Raw genomic sequence first — 20,997 nt, forward strand, 5'->3', positions numbered from 1 at the left:
GTTGAAAAGAACCACAGAGATCATCAATTTTCAACCCCCTGCTGTATGCAGGGTCGCCAACCACCAGACCAGGCTGCCCAGAGCCACATCCAGCCTGGCCTTGAATGCATCCAGAGATGGGGCATCCACAACCTCCTTGGGCAACCTGTTCCAGTGTGTCATCACCCTCTTCTGAGTGAAAAAACTCCTCTGTAGTAACTTAAAAACAACAACAACAAAAAAACCAACACCATTTTAGCAGTTACATAAATAAATTTGATGTTGCATAAGCTGTCAGCAGATACATACATACTGAAGATTATGCTGCTGCCAAAAATGAGTATTGTGTAGAATGGCACTCAGAAGGCTCCCCACATTTTTTTTTCCATGTTATTCTCAGAGATTGTCAGATGGAGAAGCTAACAAAGATGGCAGTTTTACTTGTATCACGAATGTATCCTACTGCACTGATGACAGTAGAACATTTGTTTGTTCATACCACAGGTCTTGGTCTCCTGGCTGACAAAAGAAATGCCTTGTAATCCCAAAGTCAAATTAATGGGAATCCAAGGGCCGATAGAATTTGACTGGACAATGAATGGAATGGCTTGATGTGTGCTGCTGTCACATTCTCTCCTTCTGAGGAGAAGGAAAGCTCATTTATTTTCACTTCTAACAGAAGACCACTGTTTTGCTTTTTCCTACAATGTTTGTATTCATACAGCTATAAACAAATAAGCATATAATAATTAAGTCTCTCATACTTTTCCTGTGAAAATGAGAGCAAAAGTTCATAAAATTCAGTTCATATAGAATTATTTGTTTTCCTTAATCCTCATCTAAAATACCATTATCAACAGTGAGCGCAATGAATGGCTTTGAATAGACTCATACTGTGAAATCCACCTGGCTCTACAGAAAATGAAAGGTAAGAGTACAATTTTTTTCAGCAGGAAAGAATTTCATAAAATAACAGGATCAGAGATTTAACTTCTAAAGCTTTTAAGCATAATAAAATTGTTATATAAACAAAGTTATCTTAGCCAAAAGGAAGGAAAGAGTAGTAGTTACTTAATAATTAGTAAAAAAAAATGCATTCACAGCAGAAAACTCTCTTATTCTTTGAGGTTTCATTAAAAAAAAAAAACCCACAAATGTCTTGATTTAAATTATATATGTAACATTTCCATTTCAGCTGGGTTTTGATCAATTGAAAATATTAGCCTGCTAACTAAAAAGACAGCTATTCTAGGCCTGCTAGTACTCTGGCTAAGCATGTTCTTGCATAAGACCGGGATTTAAATAGTTTTTGGTCGTTGAGGTAGGCACAGGTTATAATAGGCATCCTTGCTCCAGAAGTCCGGGCCCTTCCAACCACACCAGCCCTGGCCAAGAAAAAGAAAAGACACAATTTAAATCTGCTATGAGTTCTGTCTTTCATACCCATTGTTAAATTAAGATCTATCTTAATAAAAGCAGCATCTCTTCTTTCTATATCCCACTGCCTTCTGCTGCTGCAGAGACTAATGCTGTTCTGAAACACTGTCATTCTCACAGTTCTAATTTCTCTTCTCTTGAAGAACTTCTGCCTTCCTTAGAAACTGATCAGAGCCAAACTGAGCTCTTAATTCAAGGTGTGCTGTTGATCATGATTTACTAAATCAGTCCAGCCAAGCTTTTAAGTTTACAGAATAGGAGGTCATTAAATGAGGCGTTTCCAATGCAAAGGAGGGACAGACATACTCTGACAGAGAACATTTGTTTGTGCTGCAATAATTCTACACAGTTAGTGACCCAATACATTGTCTCCAGGACCACTACATTTCAGAAACTAACAATAGCTAACATGTATGCAGATTAACTGGGATCTGCACTTTCCATGGGAACCCAATTCTCTATGGAGAACTTACAGAATGGCCAATTTCTAATTGACCATGCATTATATAATAACATATGCATTCATAGATGTGTGTGTGTACACACCTACATGAAGTCTCACCTTTTCCAAAATAACATGCAGGTCTTCTCCTCCAGTGTAATGTGGGTCTAGAATCAAATATTTTATATGCCCTGTTATTTCATTCCACGCCACTCCTAGTATTGTGTGAGCCAAAACACCTCCACCTAACACAGGAGGAAAACAAATTGTTCATTTTTTTCCACTGAGACTGTCTAAATACACAAGTTGGAAATAAAAGTAGTAGTAATAAATAAAACTATTTTTCATTTTTTTTACTACTGGTTTTCTTGAAATACTCTCATTAAAATTAAGATGTTCTTATGAATGATATTTGCAATGACACCAACATTTTAGATCATTTAAATACGCATACTGGTCCTATGATGAATTTGGATAAAGAATGATACTTCTCTCCTTAAAGCCAGGTAAACACTACTCTTCTGAGGAGGGAAATTCTGGGGAACTGCATGATCAATTGCCCATCTACCGAGATGGAACTTCTAAAGAAGTCAGCTTCTCTCAAGTTCTGACTTTAAATCAGCCTTTGAGAACACCATTCAGATTGATTTTTGTTGAGGGAAATATTGAATGAAAAAGATACCAGGCAGACTAAATTGCATGGTTTTCTAGGCTCCCTGGAGAAGAGCGTTATTTTAATTCACTGGGGGTTTTGATTAGCTCTTGTAAACTACTAATACCAATGGAGTACTTTTGGTACTCTGAGTACTAATTGAAATGAAGTTCACCAGAGGAAGGCCTTGAACACCGACTGGCATTCTGTGATACTCTAGTACTCACCAATCATAACTGGAGTTCCTTCAGTCTTGAAATGATTAGCAAGTTCTCTTCCCTGCAAAGCGAGTTCAGAACCCTGGCTAGGTAAGAAATAGAACGTTCGATCTGTCATCCTCGCAAGGCTTAGTTTTTTAAATTATGCATCACGTTCATTAACTGCACAGGTAACTGATTAGAAAGAGGCTGCTGTGGTTTAGAATTTTTCTGCGTAAATCTCTCGGGACAAGGTGGAAAAAAGCACAACTTCAGAGATTCTGGCTGGGCTACTGAATTCACTATGAGCCTCACTGCCACTGAAGCACCTGGAGTACCCTTGTTCTGTCATGTTTCTGCTGTTTGTCTCACACTGGGGATAGCTAGTAAACCCCAAGGGCTCCCTTCAAGAGATAAAAAAAAGCACCAGACTAGCAACATGTGTCAGCAAGGGGAAGTAACACAACTTCATCAGAGCCCAATAAAAATAAGGCACCAATAAAGGTGTTTATATTGATGTGTCTTAAGATAGCTTTCCACTTCAATTACACAAGCAATTGCAATACTCATATCCAAGCTGCCTTTAAAAAATCCTATCTGAAATATCGTTAGTAATCCAGTCAAAGCAACACTGAACTTAGCCTGTTTAATTTCCCTACTTTCCTGTTCAACTCTGCTACAAAGAATAAATCTACATGGAAGAGTAAGCTGTACACATACGGTGTGTACACATTCCATGATTCAGAGCTCACATGCTTCTGAAGGAGACTCATAATGTCCTCAGAAGGCTGTCCTTCCGAAAGAGGCGACAGAAGCGAGGCAAGGAAATACATACAGATGTTAATATCTTGTCTTTATATTTCTTCATATTGTCACTAGCGTTTTTAAAACACAAACTAGGAGTCTGCTTCACCAGTTCCTGGAGAGATGGACTAAATACAGAGTGTAAAGCTGGAACTCTGGGAAATGGGATGGTGCATTTATTATAATGGATTTGGCACCGCTGTTGCTGATGGAGCTGTGGAGCCCTATTTACATAAAGAAAGAGTTACAGGTGCAAGCTGAAAGTAAGTCCGAGAGAAAAATGCAGCCTTTTTGAGCTGGTCATTGGCACAGGATAGCATGACATCTCTCCTCAGCATGCTAGCAAGGCTGGCATTTCACAGTCCTGACAAACACTGCTGCTCCCTTGCAGCAGAACTGCGAGCAACTCCAAGCAGTTCACAAGGGCACATGTTTTGTATTCTTATGCACAGGAAGAAAAAACTTCCCACTAGCACAGCTGTTATAAATAACAGGTGGAATCTATCTGCAAATATGAGCTGACGAACAAAAAAGATTACAATTGGCTGTATAAAGCATTAGGAAACATTGAAGAAACAAACTTTTTTCCTACCATTAAAAATATATGTCACCATGGTTACATGCTCTTTTTGAATATCCACGGTGGCATTTAGTCTAAATTTAGTCTAAATAAATATAACTAATGACTAATACTTTGAATCAAATTTTCATACAGGCTAGATTAGCATACATTCTCTATTTCATTATTTTTATTTATCACAGAGTGCTCAGAGATTTGTTATCCTGCTTACTGCTGTCCAAGTGGTAGAAATCCAGTAATTTTACTTCCAGTAGATACTGAACACTATTCTTTTTCTCCTAAATGTATTCATAGGGTTCTTTATTGCACATAAAAGTGTCAGATTGTCAGATGGGAAATAAATCCCTTGTTTTAATGTCATACAAATCTAGGGTGGAGGGCACTACTTCCAGGCTGCCCAGCAATTTGCCTCAATTCTCCACTGGATGGGGTAATAATTTACTGTCAGTGTGTGCCTCATGATTGATGGACTGTGTTCCTGTTGTTCCAAAAATTGTGTTTGCAGATGGAAGGGAAATAGGCTGAATTGTTGCACATCAGCTTGTAGATAGTTAAGCAGTTTACAGAAAATATCTTTAATAATTACCTAACTACTGAAAATACATGGGTTCTTACCTGACAAATAGTATTTTTGATGTTATTCCAAAGAGTTGATTCAAAACAAGCTGCACCTCAATTGAACCAATCCATTGCCGTGACCCAACAAATGCTGCAGGTTTGTCTCCAGCATCAACCAGGGCCTTTGCAACATTGATACAAAGAAGTAATGCAAAACTCATCAACATAGAGCAGACTATTCGACCAGTTTTTTGTGTGAAAGAAATAGGCATATAAATACAAACGTTATTGACCTTGCCAGTCAAAAGCAAACAGATGGTTACTGAATTCATTCACTGTGGTTTAGTTTTGGCAATGTCACTTGGATGCTAATACAGAACAGTACCAGTAAGAAGAGAAAATGGAGTTGGGCTCATAGGCAGACTTCGATCTGAGATGCTGAGCTGTGTAATATTTGAGCGTACCGTCTGCAGTGGAGAAGCCACTTCACAGACTGAAGTGCCTGGATTCAAGGCATCTCAGAAAAGAATCCTAAAAACAGTAGCCTGAGGAAGAGGCCCTCCACATAACACTGAGACTTGGCATTTAAAATAAACTCTGTTCAGTTTGGAAGTTTATGTGTTGCGTGCAATACTTGAGATGCCTTTTCCACTTGGGATATGTAGCCCACAAAGTCTCCCTCAAGGCTTCTGCCCTCTTCTAGAAGTCTGACAAGCTACAGGAACATACAGATATAAGCTGATTTTACGTTTGGGGATGGACTGAGAAATGCTCGGGAAATCCAGTGTTTCTTTTATTGCTTACATCCCTGTTAGGTATGATGGAAGCCATTTCATTCAGTGAACCAAACTTTGTTAAGATATTAAGTAAATAAATGTAATACAAAATGCTGTTTGTAGAAGGCTGAAAATAACTGTGGTATTTTTTGCTAGGCATACAACTTTTTGTCACCAAGCCTACACTTTTTCTTCAGTGCTGTAAACAGAAATGAACACACTCAAATTCAAAAAAAGAAAATGAAGGAAATGAAGGTTCAAGTAACAGAAGAAGCCTGCTACTTTAAAAGGCGAAACTGCAAAAGAAAGCAGTAAATCAATGCATAACATCTGGGAACTGCTGTCACTGCAGACAGAAGTCTCTTTTAAAACTGATTTTAATATGACAGATTGCATCCTTTGTTCTCTTTCATTTGGCAAAAATACTAAAAACGTTATAAACAGAACTGCTAGCAGAACACTAATCCAAGGAAATACTTAGAAAACTATTTTAATAAAACTTATTCGTACAGAAACATTTGGAGATAGCTCTCCTGCTATCAATCTTGTTAAAACTAATGAAGTACTATAGTTCAATTTAAGAGGTTAATTTAAAATATCAAACAGAAAATGCATTAATCTGTGTATGGGAATTGCTGAGTCCTGGCCTGAACCAGTGATTGAGCACCAGGTGAGGAGGCACGGGTAACCCAGGCAGCACCAGAGCAACCTGAGGCAGACCCTGGGCCCACCCCTCCTCACAGTCATTTAAGGGTTAGCAGCCATAGGTACAGCATCTCTATTTTGCTGACAGTTCTCGAGATTCTGCTAGCCTTTAGAAGGAGGTAAGCTACTTTTTCCCATACTGCTTTCTCAACTAAATCCTGACCAATACCTTTGCAAGCGTGTTCCCATCCTTGCAGAAGGCACTACTGCACCTTCTGTTGCTGCACAATTTGCCATTTAAAGATAATTTTCACAAGCTTTCCTAGATTAAGTCAATAGGTATAAAAGAATTGTGTACCTGCTGAATTTCCTTGTGTGTTGGTATAGGTGCATCAACGTAACCTTGCTGCTTGAACCAAGAACAGATGGTCTGCAAAGACCGATAAGCGCAGCCCCAGCCGCTGTCATCAATCCGATCTTGCATATAGTGATGGTAACTGTATGTGCCATGCACCAAATAAACCTGCACACAGACAGATAATACAAATCAATCTGATCGCTGTAGGATCAGTTTTCAGAGGAAGCTGTACTGCTGTCACCTGGACTGTACTTTTAGTTAGGGAGTTATGAGTCCTTAGAAGAACTGAAGGTTTCTTATTTGCCCGTGAACATTCTTCTTTTGCCTATTAAACATCTCTATTCATAGCTTTATTTTCTTGTTTTGGTTCTGAGAACCTTCTAAAATATGTACTACACATGTGAAGTACCCTCTGAAAAGGTGTACATTATTTTATAAGACAGTGCAATTTGGGCAGGTGGGAGAATGGAGGAATGTGACATGCTAAAACAACTCCATTTTGTGCAGAGAAACTATTTTGCTTAGGAGACCCAGTCAAATGATATACAGGTGAGAAAGAAAAGGTATAGAAACAAGTTACTTCTTTTGATGACAAATTTCTAAGGAAATAAAACATTTTTAAGAAGTTGATTTAAACTTACCACACCAGACTCAGGACCAGGTGAATTAAGATGTAAATGTGGATTTCTGAGATAGCCATCTTTATATGGTTCATCTGGAAAATGGTAAGCGTTTGCTCTCTTGAAATACGGTCTGTCACATGGCAGGTTGAACAACTCATGCAATTCCTACATGCCAGTTAGAACAAGAAGTGAAGAGCACAACTGAAACTTGGGATTAAAAGAAACATCACATTGGTTTTGTCTCTATTATTAATTGTGATCTTAACAAAATAGCTTAGCGAATGTAATTAGGTTGATATTCAGCATATATGCTTAGTGCTAGACCTTGCCTCTAACGAAGCTGAGGGAGACTCACCTTCCATGTGGAGAGCCTGTCATTTCACATGGTCTTGCTACACAATGCTTGCCTCTGCAGACCCATTCAAGACATCCCAAGTAACAAATAACTTATTCAAGTATGATAAAATACACCCTGACATGAACAAATTATGTATTTTTCTCTGTAGCAGTAAGATGTGCACAGTGAATTATAAGTCTTAACTAATATTGAAGACCCAAATATTGAGAGAATGAAAAAACCCCACAGCTTCTACACATCTGAACAGGGAGATGAGAGGATTGTTTTCAAATTCTAGCTAGGGTTGCTCAACTGTAAGCAACAACACCCCTTGAACAAAAAAAAAACAACCAGGAAAAAAACACCCCCATTCTTTCAGGCAACTTGCTACATCTTGGAAGTAGTAACCACGATCAAAGTAATCTGGAAGTAGGGAACTCAGAGAATCAGAAATATGATACAGATTGGTTTAATCTAAAATAAATCCTATATAGTTATGTTTCATCACAAAAATGGGATTTGATACATTTTATGAAATTTTTAATAGATCAATTTTACACTACATGTATAATTAAAAAATCAGGATCTGTTAGTGTTACTTCTACACTGGCTAAATGAAAAGCTTTACCCTTGCATCAATGATAATAACAGTAAAAATAAAAATTAGGTTATCTTTGTATTTGTTGTATATTGGCTACATGAAAACACTTTACCTTTCTATAACTTTCCAGTTGATCATCTGAAATACCTGTAGGGTAGGAAATTGTTACAAGGTGATTTTTTCCTGGTAACATGAAATGAAACTGCTCTGGTACCACAATTGATGTTCCCTTCATGTATTTCATGATGCAGCTTTCCATATCAGTTAATTGCTTGTGAATTGCTTTCACCAGGAGATTTTGTACCCTGTGAATTGTAAGGGACAACACTTAACTAGCAGAACAATGATAGTGTCAAACAGAAACAAATCCTATGGGAAAAACAGAAAAAGAATACAAAGACTTTGCATCTCCCACCTTCAACTACCCCTTAGCATAATTCTGAGAATACAGTCATCAGATGTACTCATTTTTATACACAGTGACTTGTAAGAATGACAAGAATCTTTACAGTATTTTTTCAGTTCCTTGCTCAGCAATGGCTCTGTGTTGTCCCATCTATCAGACAGTGATGAACTGATTTTTTTTTTTTTTGTAGGTAGCAAAAGAATTGTGGCTCATGAGGATCAAGACTAAGAAGTGTCTACAGGAGTTACTATTGCTTACAGTCAAATTTCAGCCTATGAATACTACATACTCTTTTATTAAATTGATACATGATAATGATAGCTATCCTTTACAAGAAAAACAAAGTGGAAAATAAATAGAAAAAAATTACAAGTTCAGGATAATACTTACTTTCCCCACGTTTCTTCTGGAGAAACAGAAACAACAACATCAACTGGCAATGTCATATTAATGTAGTGGTGCTCCTTATTTTCTCTTTCGATGACTGGAGCCAAAGCATCTAATGAAGATGTCATCTCTAACATGAGGTCAATATTGATTACCTGCTGCTGCACAGAAGAAAGACACCAGCAGTGTATCTCCAGCAATACATTCTCCAAGAGGGCAAAAGGAAAACTGTACAAAGTTTGAGATGAAGTTCAGTAATGAAATAACTGGGTTAAAGACTGAAACTTCTATGTATAGATCTGCTGAGCCTTAACGACTTTAAAAGATTTTTTCTAAGTCCTTTTCCACAGATAAGGCTAGGGAGGGCAGATTAACAACTTTTAAGTGATGGGTCTTCAGATAGAAATTATGAGTGTGGTGAGACACGTACCATGTCTTGTAGCTTTTTATCCTTTTTCTTGCCAAGCTTTCGTCGGGTCTCATCATCTTGATCAAAGCTGAAGTATCAACAGAAAATTGCATATTCTAGAAATTGCTCTAATCCTTCACAACTTTTTTTTTTTTTTTTTTAATATACTTACTGTATAAATCGTTTTATCTCCTTGCAAGCAGAATCATCAGTCAGCTCTGGAATAGTGTTGATACCATTGTTGGGCCACACATAGACTGAACTGTGGCAAACTCTTAATACAAGAACATCTGAGGACAGCTTATTTGCAAGATCACTGAAAACGTATTTCAATGCACTTTTTGCTGATGCTTCTGAAACACAGTAAGTATAAAATTAAATTCATTTCTGTGATGGCTGCTGGACTAACATTTCTTTAATTGACGTTTTCATAATGAACATAAGTGCAAGTGCTATTATAATCAGAAAAATGACTATGAGAACAAAAAGTAAGATAATATTTCACTTGGCAGGTCTGCCTCAACAAAGGCATACTGTTTTTCTTGGCTTCCAAATAACAACCTACACTGTCATTTATTCTTCCATCAAACCTCTGTAAGCTTCTGTGGATAGAAAAGCTGCTGTATATGCATGTATCTGATCTTTTCAGTAAATCCTGGAAAGATTGAATCAGATCTGCATATCACTGACTTCAGATCATTTTCCAAACAACTGCCCTAAAACATACTAAGTTTTTGGAAAAAGAGAGAGTACAGTTCATCTGCAGACCAAATTTTGGAAAAGACAGATGCGTAACCAAACCAGCCACACTTAGGCAAGCCTAAATCTTAATTACTGGTACAGACTTCTGTCTTTTAGATCTTAATTTGGCTTACTAGCAGTTTCACACATTCCTTACAACCTGAACCAATGCTGCATATGACAAAGCAACTTCTGCATATTAGCAGTATTGTCTTCATTACTTACATGATCAACATGTACCTAGAATATAGTAAGGAATTAAAAAAAATATCTCACAGAATCATTAAGGCTGGAAAGGACCACTGCAATTATTTAGTCTAGCCATCAAATGAGAGCCTAGCTGAGGATGGCTTTGATCCGTTGACCTTTGGGTTATGGGCCCAGCAAGCTTTTACTGGATGCAATGCCCAGTTGTATTTCTTCAACTCATTAACTTAGATTTGGCCACTATTGACTTCTACACTCAGAGCCCTTAAAAACTAAATTATTAGGAAAAAAACAAACAAAACTTGTCCCTAGAGATAGCCAAGGTTGGGCAGGAGGAGCTGTGAGCACCTGGTGGAGCTGTAGGTGTACTTGCTCAGTGCAGGGAGTGGGACCACGTGGCCTTCAGGGGTCCCTTCAACTCAAATGATTCTATAACCTAGCAAAATGCCAAGAAAACAATTTTGTAAAAGAATCAACGATAGCTTTACAGACTCACCATCAGTAGTTGCTAGCTGAAACGCCAAATCCAAGCCACCTCTTATTCTGAAGAGTATGTCCATGGCTTCCAGAGTTACCTAGGGACAAAAAAGAAGTCATTAAGTTATTTCAACATGCTTTCTCTCAGGCTACACTTGACTTCCAACGCCACGGTGTGGAGGCAAGGCCAGTGAATAAGCAGGGAGCCGAAAGGCACACTGGCACGTACCTCCCAGAGCCATCCTCCGTTGCACGAGTGCTGTTACAAGCCGCCCACCAGAGCCGCGGGGTGAATGGCCCTTCCTCGCAGCCACGCCGGCTGCGCGCGTAAGAAAAACGGCAAAGGGGCTCGGCGGGCAACCCTCGCCATGCCGCTAACCGGGCAGATAGGGAGCCCTCCAGCCCGGCCCTCTCTCCCCCCGCCATGAGGTGGCGCTGTGGCAGTTGCCCACCCGCGGGGACCCCCTGGGGGAGGCGGGCTTACCACGTCCGTCAGCGCCGCAGCGGGGGCCGAGCCCGGCCGCATCGTCTTTGCGCAGGCGCATTCCGCCCCGCAGGGAGGAGGCGTGCAGGGCGGCCGCTGCTGCGGGCCGTACCAATGCAGGGCGCGGGGCGGAGGTGGGCTGCCGCGCGCCTGTGGGCGTCAGGAGCCGCGCGCCGAGCCCGCCTTTTCCCGAGGGCGCGAGGCACGAGGTTGTGGTAGCGGGCTTGCGCGCCGTGCGGCAAAGAGGGCTTAAAGCCTTATTGAATTAAAATTTGATTGCAGTCCGTTCTGCACGTCCAGCGTAAGCAAAGTGCGCCCAGTGCTGCCACCACGTTTCAGCACGGAGGCTGTATAAAGCGCTGTGCTATTGCACGTGCTTCCAGTGCCGCCTGGTGGCTGTGGCGCTCCGGTGCAGGTGCAGCTCCGGCGGGGCGTTATTCATCTGTGCTTTCTGCTGCGCGAGTTGCGGCCGAGCCCATCTCTCGGACCCTCCTGTGCCCACACAGTTATTTACAAAGGGACTCGTCTGACCTCCTCGCCCTCCTTCCAGCTCTGCTCAGGTACTTCAGCTGTTTGTTTAACACCACCTACGTATCCTCAATTTTTTCCAGCAGTTGGTACATTTTGTGACGTTGGTAAGCAGCTTTCCTAACCGACGAAGCAGTTTCTTCAGTGTCAGCTGTGCTGGCTCCCTCTCCGAGGCAGCTGTGTGCCCAGCTGATTCTGACCCCATGTCTGCTGCTTTTGGCCCAGGCTATCCGCCCTGTTCGCATCCCTTCGTTCCTTGGACTTCTCGCCCAGGCATTGCCCTGCCTTCTGTCGAGCTTCAGTCAGGGTGATGGCAAATATGCACTATGAGCAGGTCTTGGGTTGTGGTTGGAGGGCTTCTTAAATTCACAGAATGACAGTCATAGGGGTTAGAAGGGACATAGGGAAGTCACTGAGTGCAGCCCCATGCTAAGGCAGGCTCCCTGCAATAGATGTATTGCACAGGTAGGCATCGGATGGGTCTTGAATATCTCCAGAGAAGGAGACTCCACAGCCCCTCTGGGCAGCCCCTCCATCACCCTTATCGTAAAGTAGTTCTTCAATTCCATTTCTGCATTTTATCCCAAATTTGTCCACTCAGCGTCCTATACCGTTAACTGAAAGTGACTAAAATCATTGGTGGAAGTAATCCCCGAGATGAAGGAGACTTGCTTTTTAGTGAAAATTGACCACTGTTATGGTACTAGGGGGTATAATGTTACAGAAAGAGCCAGTGATGTATTCAATACAATCAAGCATATTGGTAACAATGTCCTAGCCCTGCTGCACATAACAAAGTCCACACCTGCACTGGATGTGGAGGAGTACTGGTGAACTCATTGTCACAGAACAATTCTACTTTTTTTTTGAGCATAGAATAGGTCACTGTAGGGAGTTACTGAGTTACTTTTTCTGTCATATTTTTAAGATCTGTTCCTCAAAATCCAGACTTAAAAAAAAGATATTAAGCAATGAGTTCATTAATTACTTAACATTTTCCTTAAAGTTTCAAATGCAAGTTTAAGCAACAGTATTTTATTTAGTAGTCTGCTATTCAGTGCTTTTATATACTTTCTCATGAAAAATATTGTAATGAAATCAATTATATTGTAGATTGGCACTTTTGTTTTTCCTTTCAGTTGAGAGCATGAAAGGAGACACATTTGGTCCTTATCTAAGCCATTCTGCTGACCATTACGTAATTAAGAAAACTGAGGCTGTCCCATCCAGTAAAGAAGAAAATTCTCCATCCTCCTCCTGGACCAAAAAGCAGACCTGTTACAAGTGTAACGACTTTAAATGTCACAAGGTAAGGCGCTTTAATTTAAGTTCATATTTCATGTGTGCAGTTTACCAAAATTCATTAGGACAGCTGTTTACTTTCTAAATTAATTGAATAATTGAAGGAATTAATTATTGACAAAAAGATAAGAAACGTGTGAGGAGCCTTGCTTTCAACATTTATTCCTAAACTTTTGTAAGTGTGAGTCACTGAGAAAGTATTCTAGAGACCTTCAAATCAGGCAGTACAGTTACAATTGAAAAATATTTTAAAATATCTTTTCTGACTTAATAAATGTAAAAAAGAAAGAAGAAAAAAAAAAAAAAGACTGAGAATGCTTCTGTTAAAAAACAGAATTTAGTTTTTGTTTTCATTTATGTTAATGGAATAAAATTGGCTCCTTCTACTGGCAAATGTAATACCAGTTATCTCAGCCTGTGAAGTTTTTGAAACAATGGCATTCACGTTAGATCATGACTAACAGTCATGTGGTTGTGTAATGTTAGAAGAGATTTATAATACAGTGGATTTATATAGGTATACAAGGACACTTTTTGCCTTTTAAAATCATACTAAGTCATAACCTTTATTTTAAAATATTTTTCTGTACTTGGCTTTATTGTAATTCATGCTGGTAGTCAGGACTGTGTTCTTTAGAATTATTTAAAGAAATCAAATTTAAATGGGATTTCTAAGACTGCATGTAGAACAGGTAAGCATAGATGTACAAATAGATGTGCATTTGTTTGTGTACTCCACAAGAAAGATACATGACATATTTTAGAAATATTTGATTAAAAATTGGAAAACAGTCTTAGAAGAATGTCACAGAATTATCTCTATATCTGTGTCCACGACACAGAGGATATTTCACATTTGCGATTTGTGTTTTATCTATCTAGTGAGGTTTAAGAAATACACCTTTTATCCACCTGTGGCTGTGGCTGGATGTGGGCCCTTGGAACGATGCATTTGTTGCACAGAATTCTTCCCAGTATAAAAATGAGGACATTATACACATTCATTAATCTGAAGATATTATACATAATAGCAATCTAGCTGAGTTTCATGTATATCTGTACAGATGAAAACTATATTACAGCTGGACTAACACCAGACATATTAAAGCCACTTTTCCTTCTTGGAAGGCCCAACAGAGTTGCATATTCAAAGCCTAGGGCTCATGAGAGCCATATCCAGAAGACTCAGATTACCAGAAAAACAAACAGCAGTTTAATAACATGAAGTTTGTTTCCTTCCAAAGAGGATCTCACAGATATAAAAGTTTATTTGTAAATGTGAGTAAGAAAATAATTTTAATTCCAGATGTCTTGTACTGAAGTATATTGGGAAAGGCCATTCATTAATCAGTCTTAAATTTTGGCTATTGTTGCAAATACAAAATCATCTGTAATATAATTATATATAGTAGGACAGACAAATCCAGAGTCTTATACCTGGAGAGCAATAACCACATGTCAGCACAGGTTAGGGACTTAACCTGCTGGAGAGGAGCTCTTAAGAGAAGGACCTGGGTGTCTTGGTGGACAGCAGGTCATCCATGAGCCAGAAGTGTGCCCTGTGGGCCAGAAAGGCCAATGGTATCTTGGGGGGCATTAAAAAGAGAGTGCTGTACCCTGGTGAGGCTGCATCTGGAATATGTGTCCAGTTCTTGGCTCCTTAGTTCAAGGAATGACAGGTGTCTGAACTGTACAATATACTGTACATCTCTGCCACTGATGAATGAGTTAAGACAGTTTTTTTATAAATGCAGTTTATTTTGGATACATACTAGAAATAACCATAAGAAAAGATTATCAGTGGAGGCACTGCAACTTTCTGTGACTTTGCAAGAAAGTAAATGCCAGAAGTACCACTGGGGAATGTGACCAATTCTGAACAGTGGCAGCAAAATGTTTCCGCATCCTGTAACAGGCAGTGCCTTGAGAAGAGTTAAAAAATCAATGCATGACTTTGCTGCGATTCAAAGAAGTAAAATAACATCATAGAAATGCTACTTTTTCAAAGTTTCAACATGCAGAGATTTTACTGTCGACCTCCTGCCTGTTTCAAGGAATGTGTCCCAGTTGATCATTTTGCAGGTGTAGCTGCAGAATGTGCACATCAACCGCAGAGGGCGCTGCAGCACTTCTCAATTAGTTCCTATTTGGTATCCTTAGTGCTTATTTGGAAGAAAATCTTGATTTCTTATTTAGGAATTCACTTCTATAAAATGTATAAAATTAAGTTGTCTTTACACATGTGATGTTCTGTGAAGCAGCTGCTTGAGAGAGGGCAAATGCTTAGTCTTTTCAATCGCCTTCAGCTAGGAAGGAGAAATAGGAGCACCTGTACTTTGCCACGATGCTGCTCTTTGCTTTTGACATTGTGTAGGCCATAAAATGGACTGCAGAATCAGCACAGCAAGTGCCTCAGTGCGTCAGTGTGCTGTCACAGTCTGTTTGATACAGAGAAGTAGCAAGGGAATATATGCTGTTTTACTACATAATCTCACTCTGATGAACACAGTCATAGCATGTTAATTAGCTGAAGAGTAAGTAAAGTAGTTCTGAATGTTTTTTTAAAACTGAAATCTTGTGGCTGCTGATTTCCAGACACAGATCCAGAGATGATATAAAATATCAGACATAGAACTGAATAATATTTGCAGCATTTCTATGCAGTATCATTGTTGAATTTTGGACATGCTTACACTGGCAAGGGAATTGGAACAGAACTTCCCATTTCACTTGAGAATCCTTCTAAGCTGTGTTGATTTCTAAGTAAACATTCTTTAAATTGGAAAGCCTCACTACAGGTCCCACATGTGTGTCTTTTTCCCAGAAGAATACTTCCACCTTCAGATTGCTAAGTAGCACCTGTAACTACTGAGGTAGTTGCTATGTAGTGAGCAAGGCAAGTTTAACTGAGTTCTACCCTGGACCTAGGAGTTGGTTGCTAATGCATTCTGTGCAAAACTTACTTGAGTAAGAAGCTGCTAGGTGTGCTGTCTGTCAGCTCCTTCAAGAAGGCCCAATTAGTAAATGTTCAGGGAGCAAATCATAATTAGGACTGAAGTGTCCCTGAAGCTGTGAAGATAAACTCTAGCTTTTTGCTTGTCATGTGTTGAATAACAATGTGTTGAATTTGTATTTATGAAATCAATACTGATTAGAAGTAATTGTAATTTTCTGTTAAATATCTAAGTAAGTGCTTCTATGTACAGAAGCAAACATTATTCTGCAAATTTTAGATGTACGTTGTGCAGAGAGGAATAGACGTTTGTCAAAACCTCCTTAAAACATGGCATTGCCTTTGTTGTTGTCTGTTATGGGGTTATCATAGAGTCATTACTGTTGGTCTGGCCCTGGTTCTTCTTCCATAGGGCCCGGTTCTTTTCTCTGCTTCAGGTTATATTCTAAAGTCAAACAGTATTCCTCAGGTGGTCATAGAAGTTAAATTATTGCCAGTAGTCAGAGATGCTTTTCTATGAGGTGATATTATTAGGAAGCTGAGAGACCATCATTGTTCTGCAGGGGGCTGATGGGAAATGCATGTGGTGCTTTGCAGAGAATAATAATAAGTTTTAGAGATCTGATGCTGGTTTTCGTTCCTACTGAAGTCAGTGGAAGTTTTACTACTGGCTTCAGCAAACGTAAGAATAGGTCCTCTGTCGCTTCATCAGCACTTGTCCACATAAGCCAGGTTATACACTGAGAAACAAACTGATTTGATTCCTGACTTGAAGTATTGCTGTGGTTAAGGCCAAGCACCTGCAGAAGTATGAATTCTGTATTTTGCATCCTCTGAGTTCAGAAGATCACTGTAAGTTACAGAAAAATGCCCAATAGGTGCATGTAACTTAACTGCTGTGACAAGAAGATTGGTATAGGCCAATGAAATTTCAAGATGGGAGAAAATCTTTTATCAGCAGGTAATTGGAGTGCTAAACCTATGTTGTAAGCAAAGCTCTTGTTCAAGTTATGTTATAGCAACCTAGTGTGGGTTTCTGTTATGAAAAATGCAGGGCATTGATGTTGATAGCTTGTCACGTAATGGGTTACAATGTCTTTGATTTCTGTTGCTGAAGATAGTGGCATTTGTCTGTTTTTTGGAATCTGTGTGATCAATTAAAAACTGCGTTTTGCAGTGGACACCACTGTAAAAACACAATTAGTGTTTTCTAGGTTCTGTTTCTGTACTTTATTAGATTTTCCATTGGTGTTGAAAAGTTGTTTCTTATCTTTCAGCGCCATCAGAGAGCTGTGTTTTTTTGCTATTATGAAGGAAAGCAGAATTTTCTGGCAAATGGGGTGTTGGCACTTTGCATCTTATAACTCCATTTTGTCAGCCTGTGTACTTTGTCCTGGTGCTCAGAGCTTGTCTTTTTCCTACAAGTCTATGAGGTCAAGCAGCTGTAGAACTCACAGGTTGTGTGGTGTGATAATTGCTAGGGTGAAATGAAAGGCAATGGTGAGCCTTGCTAGAATGTTACAGCCGTGATGCAAAGCTCAAGTGGTCGTGTTCAGCTTCTGCTCCTATGCTTTTGTTTGCTGTTACGTGAAGAAATCCAAGTGTCTGGCTGGAATGATGTCTCGCCTTTAAGTCTAACTGCATAATCGTGTGTTTCTGAGCTATTCTCATCAGCTGAACCTGTGGTTCATGTTGAAGATGACCAAACTGGTTGTGCTGAGCCACACGGATCCCGATGGCTGTATTGCTGAAACAGTGACAAAGAGGGCTGTTGGAGATACCTCTGCTCTGCCTTTTCCCAAGTTTGAAGAATCACTTGTTATCTTTCTCCTTCCTGTGCTCCTTATGTTCTTCTGGAGTGCTGATGGTTGGGGGAAGGAAGGATGGTTTTATTCAATGTTGGAAATCTTTGGTATTTTGTTTCTGTTAATGTTAGATTAAGAGACAGTTAAAATTGTAAACATGGAGCAACATTTTATTAGCGCAGTTCACTTTGCAGATCTGTAACCTTTGCTACGTTTCTGCAAATTGATAAGAGCAAACATTTTTTAATATTAGATTCTGCATTTGATTTATAATGATTGTATAGAATGGTTTTGTTCAGCTTAATGTGAGAATGAGTGCAATTGTTTCATTCAGTTCCTATTTTGCTTTTCTCCAGCTGTGTGTGCTGAAGCCCTTCTCATCATGGAGAGAATGGATTTGATAATTTTTTTCCCTACTGTTGTAAACTCTGTAGTCTGCAGCAGGGGTGTAAAACAGGATATAATGTTTCAATGGTATTTTAGAAAACTGCACGGAATACAAAAAAATTAAGAACCAGGCCTGATGTTTTTTTCCTTTTGAGTGACTAGAAGAAGGACTACATGAACATAAACTGTGCTATTTATCAAGCACTTAGAAAATAAACATTCTAATATCAAAAGCCTTCATAGAACCATATAATATTCACAGAATGGCTTGGGTTGGAGGGGACATTACAGACCACTCAGCCCCAACCCCTGCCGTGGGCTGGGTGCCACCCTACCAGCACAGACTGAATCACAGAATCACAGAATCACAGAATCACCTGGGTTGGAAGGGACCTCAAGGATCATGTAGTTCCAACCCCCCTGCCTAGCAGGGCCACCAAACATACACATTCAGATCAGGTTGCCCAGGACCCCGTCCAACCTGGCCTTGAACACGTCCAAGGACGGGGCATCCACAACCTCCCTGGGCAGCCCGTTCCAGGGCCTAACCACTCTCCAGGAGTAGTAGTAGTTAGTAGTAGTCTGCCCAGGACCCATCCAACCTTGGGCACCTCCAGGGATGGGGCACCCACAGCTCTGGGCAGCAGTGCAAGAGCCTTACCAGCCTTACAGTGAAAGAGTTCCTTCTAACATCTAACCTAAACCTCCCCTCTTCTAGTTTACAACCATTCCTCCTTATTCTGTTGCTATCAGATCATGTAAAAAGTCAGTCTCTGTCTTGTTTGTCAGCTCACACTGAATTTCTCAACAACCAGCACTCCAGGTCCTTCCTTCTATTTTGTCAACTGCACCACTCAGCTAAGTGTGATCATCAAGCATGCTGAGGGTGCATTCAATCCCACTATCAACATCACTAATAAAGAAGTACAGATGGCATTGTTCTCATTCTGGACTCCAGAAATGACTAGGTTTTGAGGACCATGAGGATATACAGAAGAAGTTTCAGTATTTCACTAAGATTGCTCATGTATACATGTATATTCACACCTAAATGTTTTGCAGGAGGAGCTTACAATGTTAGGCTCAACAATTAATATGAAATTCTACTAAAAAATCCATATTTTTAGTATATTGTTGTGAATTCATTAGCACTGATTTTGTAAGCTTTCAATCAAACACATATAACTCAAACTGTTTCAAAAAATATGCTGATTTTGTTTCAAAAATATAACTTTTGAGTCCATGATTTTTCAATATCTGAGCAAATTGCCCTGAAGTTTGCTGTTCTGACTGTGTGATGTGTAATAATTGTCCTGCTTAAGAATAGCAAGAAGCTCTGAGAATGCTTTTGTGTCTACCGAGTTCATAATGCAATTGTGATCTGTATTTCAAATATAATTCAAAGTGTAACAAGGATGCAAATCTCTGAAGCTCATTTTGTGACGTTTTCAAGGCAGGAGAAATCTGACCATATCATTATTAGTTAATGAACTGCTGTTAGATCAGTTGTTTTCTTTGAAAGTAACATTTCAAAGTTCAAATATTATTTTGTTGCTGCTCGGTCTGCATTGTTGCAAATAACTGTCCAGTTTAACTTTTTCAAGAGGTGTAGAATCACCTCTGAACTGTCTTATTCTAGCATTAAGCACGTTCACTTGAAAACTATTTTCTTTAGTTATTTTTTTTCCCTATTTTATTAATTTGGATATTGTTTCCATTTATTTGCACCTTACTTAGTCTTCATGTTTTTTTTTTTTTCCTATTTATGAAAAGCATGATAAAAATAAGGCAAGAATTTGCAGCAGTAATCAAAGGACTATTTAGGAGAAGGCAAAAGGAGTACATATGAAATCTCTGATGTTTGTTTTGCTGTATTATAGATTAGTAATGTTGCTAATATCACTAGATTTCTGGTACATTGGTTTCTGTCTTATTTGCATACAAATAAGTTTTCCATAGAAAATATACCAGGAATTTGGATAATAGAATGGATTCTATTAATCTGCATTTCCTGCAGAATGTTTATACAGTCATTGTAAAGAGCATCTTGCTTGTCTGCACTTGAAATTTTCTTCTCTTTTTTATATTGCTGTTGAAAACTGGTTCTGTAGCTGTCAGTGTTAGGGTGTTAAAAGCATCCATATGAAATCATGTGTTTATTTGAATTTCTTTTTCAAAATATGAAACAAAAATTGTCCTTCTAGGAAACACTAAGAGCAATTTAAAAGGCACTCTTACGTATGTAAAAGTTATGTACTAGAACATTGTACTTTTAGCTGTCTGGAGCGAGGTTAAGGATGCTGTCTGAAGGTTATAGTGAATATACATGGGAAGGATGAAATGTTTGGGAGTTAAAAAGATATGACAATTCATGCACTGAGCAAGGGATTATCAACTGAATGACACAGAAATTCTGTCATGGTGTGCCATAAATTGTGCATCTCTTCAGGCTTTTGTCACCTTTCTCAGAACTGAAAGAGATCACTGTCGGAAACGGCGGGAGAAAAGATACGACCAAGAGCTTGATCAAGCATTCTCAAACTTTAATCAGAAGGCACCGTTATTTCTTACAGCGTATAATGAGGCTAATACATATTGCAAAAGGCGAGCTCCTGATAGGTCGGCGCGCAGGTAGCTGGTAACCGCAGCAGCATTGCCACGGTCAGCACCCCCACTTCAGCATCCTGTTATTCCTTCATGTTGGTTTCTCCTGCAAGGGTACGCTGTCCTTGATGATGATAGGTCAGCAGGCTCGTGTTTATGCCTAGTTATTTCAGTCTTATCAGTGGGATTGTGTCAACATGACCCTTTTCTGCAAGCCAGCTTTCAGCAATGCTCTCCACAGATCATGATTTTCTTTTTCACGTTCCCAATTTATGTAGCTTCTCCTGAAGTAGAAAACATCTTACCCTTTTTCCTTTG

The 20,997-nt window shown here is 39.3% G+C and overlaps 1 protein-coding gene and 1 long non-coding RNA gene across 5 annotated transcripts in view; one reads left to right on the top strand and one right to left on the bottom strand.

The window, feature by feature from the left end:
- Positions 1–1,138: 1,138 nt before the first annotated feature.
- Positions 1,139–11,215, bottom strand: UFSP2 (UFM1 specific peptidase 2). 4 transcript variants are annotated; one of them, XM_052683029.1, is made up of 12 exons: positions 11,101–11,215; positions 10,636–10,714; positions 9,364–9,541; positions 9,213–9,279; positions 8,786–8,943; positions 8,102–8,294; positions 7,070–7,216; positions 6,429–6,593; positions 4,707–4,831; positions 2,738–2,814; positions 1,979–2,103; positions 1,139–1,364 (listed from the first exon to the last, which is right to left on the bottom strand). In XM_052683029.1, the coding sequence occupies exons 1-12, from the start codon at positions 11,140–11,142 to the stop codon at positions 1,278–1,280; spliced, it is 1,443 nt and encodes a 480-aa protein (XP_052538989.1). In that variant the 5' UTR covers positions 11,143–11,215; the 3' UTR covers positions 1,139–1,277. The 4 variants fall into 4 exon arrangements, with proteins under 4 accessions (XP_052538989.1, XP_052538990.1, XP_052538988.1 ...); XM_052683030.1 differs by having other exon boundaries at positions 8,786–8,940; positions 9,364–9,544; XM_052683028.1 differs by having other exon boundaries at positions 9,364–9,544.
- Positions 11,216–11,284: 69 nt separating this feature from the next.
- LOC128080652 (uncharacterized) overlaps positions 11,285–20,997 on the top strand; it is a 156,090-nt gene continuing 146,377 nt past the window's right edge. The window contains exons 1-2 of the long non-coding RNA XR_008206839.1: positions 11,285–11,660; positions 12,768–12,937. This is a non-coding gene — a long non-coding RNA (uncharacterized LOC128080652). The remainder of the gene's footprint in view (positions 11,661–12,767; positions 12,938–20,997) is intronic.

This window comes from Tympanuchus pallidicinctus, unplaced genomic scaffold (assembly GCF_026119805.1).
Source record: "Tympanuchus pallidicinctus isolate F22 unplaced genomic scaffold, pur_lepc_1.0 scaffold2, whole genome shotgun sequence".
NCBI lineage: Eukaryota > Metazoa > Chordata > Aves > Galliformes > Phasianidae > Tympanuchus > Tympanuchus pallidicinctus.

Coding starts and splice junctions, on each gene's coding strand:
- UFSP2 (XM_052683028.1), bottom strand. CDS start 11,142: ATGCGGCCGGGCTCGGCCCCCGCTGCGGCGCTGACGGACGTG. Junction 8,944..9,212: donor ATAAAAAGCTACAAGACATG/GTACGTGTCTCA, acceptor TCTTCTGTGCAG/CAGCAGGTAATCAATATTGA. Junction 8,295..8,785: donor CCAGAAGAAACGTGGGGAAA/GTAAGTATTATC, acceptor TACAATTCACAG/GGTACAAAATCTCCTGGTGA.